A 6,380-nucleotide genomic window follows, 5' to 3' on the forward strand; every position below is an offset into this window, starting at 1 on the left:
TTAGAAATTGTTTTGAGAATTTACTTGTGTTTGCAATGCAAGAGGCGACAGATCCTTTTCAGCTTTAAAAAGAGTGAAAAACTACTTAAGAACCACATTAGCCCAGGAAAAATAAAGTTCTTTATCTTTGATATATATTGAAAAGGGATTTGCTAAAAGACTTCATAGACTATGAACAGATCATTTATAAATTTCCTATGATAGAAAGAAAGGAATTTAATTATTGAGTTCAAAAAGAAATTTAAATATGCAGTTAAGTGTTAAGTCAATTAAAAATATGAAAACAGCATGTCTCTTAGATTCTCTTAAACTGTGGTCTGTTGGGGGGCTGGGGCCCCGGAACGAACGCCTTGCCTAGGGCCCAAAATATTGTTAATCCGGCCCTACACACAATGTGTGGCAGTAGCCAATCAACTATTCCCACACAGTCACTTGAACCCCTTGGACACAGGATCGTAGAATCTGTGAACTTTTATCTAAATGGAAAAATTTAATTAACTTGTCATAGGTACAAATGTGTGTGTCAATACTAGTCCCCGCGCTTGTATTTTGTGTGCTAATAGTATAGCACTTTTAGGATTGGCACACTCCCTTACTCATTTTGTGTGTGGCAATAGTCCTTTGCCTATTGGCACACACACGCACACCCCCCTTACTCATTTTGTGAGTGTTCCGCAATAGTCCTTTGCCTATTGGCACACACACTTCATTACACATTTTGTGTGAGTGTGGCAATAGCACGGTGACTATTGACGCACACAAAATGTGACCTTCTATGTTAATGTAAAACTTTAATTAACTTATCCAAGGGGTACAAGTGAGTGTGTGGGAATAGTTGATTGGCTACTGCCACACATTGTGTGGAAATAGGTGATTGGCTATTCCCACACAATGTGTGGCAGCAGTGCAGAGGCTATTCCCACACACATACTCCCTTACACATTTTGTGTGTGCGTGGCAATAGTCCTTTGGCTACTGCCACACATTTTGTGTGTGGTAATAGCACAGTGACTATTGACACACAATGTGTGGCAATAGCCTCACCCTAATAAAAAAGTGAAACAATAGGGGCTAAAAAGATAATTTCTTTACTAGACGCCATACCTCCAGTTCTGACTTCTGAGCAGGGTGAGAAATAAGGCGGTGGCACTGGGCAAATGACCAGTTTATAGATTGTCTTGACCAGTTTATTTATTGAATGCCTGGGGGTCTAGTGGTCACCGTGACCACTTTTTAAATTGCCCTTCTTTAGTAAAAAATAAATTCCCGGGACACTGTACCAAGGAGTAGTTTTGCTGTATATACAATAAAAGTTTACACAACAATTGGTCTCCTGTTATACTACTCCATGGTGACATATTGCTTGTAAGCAATGATTCAATGAAGAACGGAAGGGGAAAGTGACGGAACGCCGTTATCCGGACCGGACCGGTTTTCACCAGTGCACTACCTAGTAGACTAGCTGCGATGTGAGTTGTTTTTATGAGTCGTTAGTCTTTCATTGTAAGAGGCTTTAGTGTTTGTAATACAATAAATTTAAGCACTTCAAACCTAGAAAAGTCTGCTCTTATTAAAATGGAACATGTTTCCATTAAATGTTCCAAGTTTCCATTAAATGTTCCATGTTTAATTATTTTTTTAACATACATAAACTAACTTTTGAGCGAGATATAGAAATCAATTCATATAAAACAAATAAACAGTATATAAAACCTAGAACCATTTCAGTGGAGCTCTGACAGTATGTAGAAATATTAAGTGGTCATTGACCAGTTTTTTAATTAAAACCCTTGGGCTCTACTGGTCAAATGACCAGTTTAAAAATTTTCCTTATTTCTCACCCTGCTTCTGAGCGAGACTAATAAATATTAACTTAACAGTAGAAGTCGCAGGAGACAGCTTTAAGTTTTTAGAAGGAAAGTTCAACAGGTCCAGTTTTTAAAAAATCTTATTACCCACACTCGCATAAATTGTAGCGGGGTAGGTTCGTCTGCTTAGCATTCTTCTAATTCTTTGTGATAGTGTTTTGAATAGAAGGTTGGCGACGGTTGGCCATTTTGACGGTTAACTTTAGGTACAGTACATCACAGTCACAGAGTCAAATAAAATTTCCGCTTATGAGTCATATTCGACCAGCACTTGAAAGGTCAAGGTTGTAAGTTTTTCGTGTTTTATTATTTTATTTTTTATTTTCATTATAAATCTTTGGTGAAATACCTAACAATAGTCTCTAAATATCTGGGTAAAACCCATTTAGCACTATAATTCGTCTTTAAAAATGGATTACGAAATGGAATTTAATAGTTTTACCAGCAACGATAGTGATAATAGCTCAAGTTGTGATGATTATGAAGATGATGAACTTCGTAATATTTGCAAAAATTGTTTTGGTTTTTTTAACCCGATCAAAGAGTCACTATATGAAAATCAGAAGCTTGGACCCTGTGTTCAAGCAAAATCTTGCAAAAAATTTGCCCTCATTCAAAAGTGCTTTAAGTCGAGAAAACGTCAAGAGCAATACATAATAACCCGTGAAAGATGGTTGAATAAATTATGGGTTTGGGAAAATGTCAAACAAGACAGGCACAGTCATAAGCGCGCTATATTTATGAGGGCGTTTATGAAAGCAATGAGAGCTGATCTAATAGACGTTGACACTTTCGGCAAAATTGTCTTTCAAATAATGCGCGGCAATTTTCCTTACCATTTGCTAAGACCCGAAACCGCTAACAATGCAACCACATTAGTTCAAAATGATCAATCACCACAACAACCGCCCATTCCATCTCGACGACATCTAAGAGAGAGATCTACAAATTTTCTGAGATCTGATGAAGTTTCGTGGCATTTTCGCGGTCCTCTACCAAGAATCTAGTTCAACATCTCATCGAAAATACCTTTTGATAAATTTTTCATGAAAATTGTATGCATGGTCAAGAAAGACCAAAATTACTTGTTTAATATTAATATCCTCTTTAATATGTTAAAATAAAAAGTACAATTGAACACTGTAGAAGAATGTAAAGAAGCGTTCCATCGCTACATCAAAAAGAGAGATTTTCCATTCCTTTAAAATCTAATAAAGTTTCGTTACATTTTCGCATTGGTTTACCAAGAATCCATTTCAGCTTCACATCGAAAAGACTTTTTATTAATAAACTTGTCATTACAATTTTATGCATGCACGATTAAAAACGACAAAAATTACTTGTTTGATATTAATATCCTCTTTTGTATGTTTCAATAAAAGTGTTGTTGAAAAGTATAGAAGACTATAATTCAGTGACATTATAAAATCATCGTCAAACATGTTGATTTGATTAAAGTCAGGTAACACAACATTATACCTTAAAAGAACGGCCTTTTTATAAATATATATATATAACAAAAGTTATCTCTTATTACTAAATAATTAGCATTTAATTAGTCTTAAAACCGAGGACTACTGCACATGCCGCCATTGTTTTAGTGGCGTCTGCTAAATCGAACCTCTTACCTCTCTCAGCCTGTGAGAATTCAGCCAATCCTGTAGGGGTAAGTGGTTCGAATTAGCAGACGCCACTAGATCAATGGCGGCACCGTAGTTTTAGTTTTTAAGATTAATTAAATGCTAATTATTATGTAATAAAACATTATTTATTTATTTTTTCCTTTTATATTTATAAAAGAAGGTATAATGTTATGTTATATGTACTTTCCTTTAATCTGGCAAAACACAACCACACTTCTAAAGTTCTAACTTCTTTCTAGAAAATTCTTTAATAGTTTTCAAGAATAAAATTTATATTATGGCTGCAATTACATTAACGAAATCATCGTTTTAATTTGATTCTTCAAATATCCTGTAACTCTTTTTCTTTCTTTAACCTCCCGTAGGGAGGTTTCTTATATTATTTCTGATATTACAGACAGAAAGAACAAATTTCATTGAGTCGTTTCACTTAAGATATAATCTTATAATAAGCCATTAGATGTTTTAAAATCAAAGCAAGGAACTTCTCAAAACACATGTCCCGATCCCTTAAAAGCAAAGCGCAGGTCATGTGTAGAGCTCGGCATCATCTATCAATTATCCACAAATTGGTGGATAACCGATTATTTACAAACAAAGTTGTGGATTATAATATGATTTAACATGTAAGTTCTGTGGATAATTTTCGAGTATGGATAAAGATAAAATAACGTGGATAATGGATAGATAATGCCGAGCTCTAGTCATGTGGTTCCCCTACAAGTTAACTTTTCTTACTAACTCCAGTTTTGGCTCCGGTTCGTAAGGAAAGTCAACTAGCAGGGGACCCACGTGTCCCACGTTTTGCTTTGAGAAAGTGATTTCGTAGCTCACTCGATCACGCGCTCAACGAAGCAAGCTGATCGCAACTTGGCACGGTCCTCTTTCACAGTGGCTAGAATGTTTTGAACATTTTCTAGTTAAAATCACCCATTGATCTAGAGCTCGGCATTTTCGATCAATTATCCACTTTATTTTATCTTTATCCATACCCGAAAATTATCCACAGAACTTACATGTTAAATCGTATTATAATCCACAAATTTGTTTACAAATAATCGGTTAACCACCAATTTGTGGATAATTGATCGAAAATGCCGAGCTCTACATTGATCTACTTGGTTCTACCACTATTGTTGGAACACCATGTATTTTTCTCTTTAATATGTCAGCCTATCTATTCTCCGTCAACTTTCTTTGTTATATATCAGTCAATAAAACTTTTTAAATTATACGTTTCATCTCCAGTTGTCACAAAATGCGAGAAACTGAAGGTCAAATGTGTTGTCTAAAGCAAAACTTCAGATTATAAATGCAAAATAAGAGAATGTTCTGATGCATTCTTATAATTAAGCGTTGCCTACGGAATAAGTTACTCGATAATGTATATCGCAAAACGGTTTTCATTTAAATGTTTGAAAAAGGCTTCTTCTTTCTCCGCGAATTATTTAGTACCCCTTTTCAGAAAACATCGACGTGCAATGCCATTTTGTAGAGTTCATTTAAGAAAACGAATATTGCAAAAGGTTTTCATTTAAATGTTTGAAAAAGGCTTCGTCTTTCTCCGTGAATTATTTAGTATCCCTTTTCAGAAAACATCGACGTGCAATCCCATTTTGTAGAGTTCATTTAAGAAAACGAAATGTTTTATTTGTTTCGTTTCTATAGTAACCAATTTTATGAACTCCACCAATTCCGTTTTAAAGAGTTCTTTGAGTAAACGAAATGTTTGATTTGTTTCGTTTCTATAGAAACTATTTCTGAGAACATTAGCCTCGCATTTTCTTCATTAGCAACGCAAGAAACACTGTCGATATTTGAAATTATGCTACTGCCCCAGTATTTGGGAATGCTTTCTATGAATTTATTAACGCAATAGAAAATATACATCGCGAACCCACCAGCTATTTTTTTTTTTTGATAATTTTTGGTAAACTCAAGGACAATTCACTGTTTACATTTATACGGGCAGGAAAAATGTAACAGTTGACAAAGCCTAAAAATTTATTTCCAAAATGGACTAGTAACGTTTCACTATTTCGTGGTTTTTGAAAAAGTTTTATTCCTGTTACACCACGTTTCTACTATGGGCTTTTTGGCTTCTTCTCTGCTGCTGGCCAAAGGGTTAACAAAATAATATCATTGAAGGGAACCGAGAGAAAAACGTTGATATAATGCGGAGGATGAACAAATTTTTGTATTTCGAACTATCGCCACTAGATATCTGGCAGCCCGGCTGTATGAAAGCCCTAGTTATCAATTTTTCCCCGCTTAAGTGGAGAATGGTTATCTTCCGTATAATTGGAAAGGAGATTTATTTATATAAATTATAAATTAAATTTTGTTTATTTAGAAATTTGATTTATGTTTCGAAAAGAAGTCGTATTTCAAAGAGAGTAACCAGTAACAGAATGTTGCTAAGATCATAAACCTGGTTTCACTCCGTTAAATATCCTTTAAGCTAAAACGAAACGAAATTTTTTCATAAAGTATGATCAGTGAGGTGAAACAGACATGCTGAGTCTCACGTTGCTTTGAGCGTAGAGAAGTCTGATTCTACGTCCAGGTTTTCAGAGTTAAAAGAGGTAAAATTCGTGTTTGAGTTTGAAGTTGTAGGGAATTTTCACGTTAAAGAACTCATCAAGCTATAGCCGAGCCACGACTCGCGAGCTTAGTCACTGAAATAGTGCTTTCTTTCTAGTCCTTCTCTCCACCAATAGCGTTCCGTTGTACTTTTACATGACATAAAGCCTTGGAAAATTTGATTTCACTCGCCTCTAACCGTGAGCATATAACGATTGCTTCACTTTTTACCGAGCGGGTTTTACTAAACCACTACATTCCTAAACATGGGATAGCATTTCGAGTC

The 6,380-nt window shown here is 35.1% G+C and overlaps 1 protein-coding gene across 2 annotated transcripts; it reads left to right on the forward strand.

Moving 5' to 3' along the window:
* The first annotated feature begins 2,022 nt into the window (after nt 1-2,022).
* Nucleotides 2,023-3,144, forward strand: LOC149708805 (uncharacterized). 2 transcript variants are annotated; one of them, XM_089862787.1, is made up of 2 exons: nt 2,023-2,155; nt 2,258-3,144. In XM_089862787.1, the coding sequence occupies exon 2, from the start codon at nt 2,279-2,281 to the stop codon at nt 2,873-2,875; it is 597 nt and encodes a 198-aa protein (XP_089718913.1). In that variant the 5' UTR covers nt 2,023-2,155; nt 2,258-2,278; the 3' UTR covers nt 2,876-3,144. The 2 variants fall into 2 exon arrangements, with proteins under 2 accessions (XP_089718913.1, XP_089718922.1); XM_089862796.1 differs by having other exon boundaries at nt 2,025-2,152.
* Nucleotides 3,145-6,380: the final 3,236 nt, after the last annotated feature.

Source organism: Phalangium opilio, unplaced genomic scaffold (assembly GCF_054372755.1).
Source record: "Phalangium opilio isolate 3A_F unplaced genomic scaffold, DU_Popi_V2 ptg000013l_1, whole genome shotgun sequence".
NCBI lineage: Eukaryota > Metazoa > Arthropoda > Arachnida > Opiliones > Phalangiidae > Phalangium > Phalangium opilio.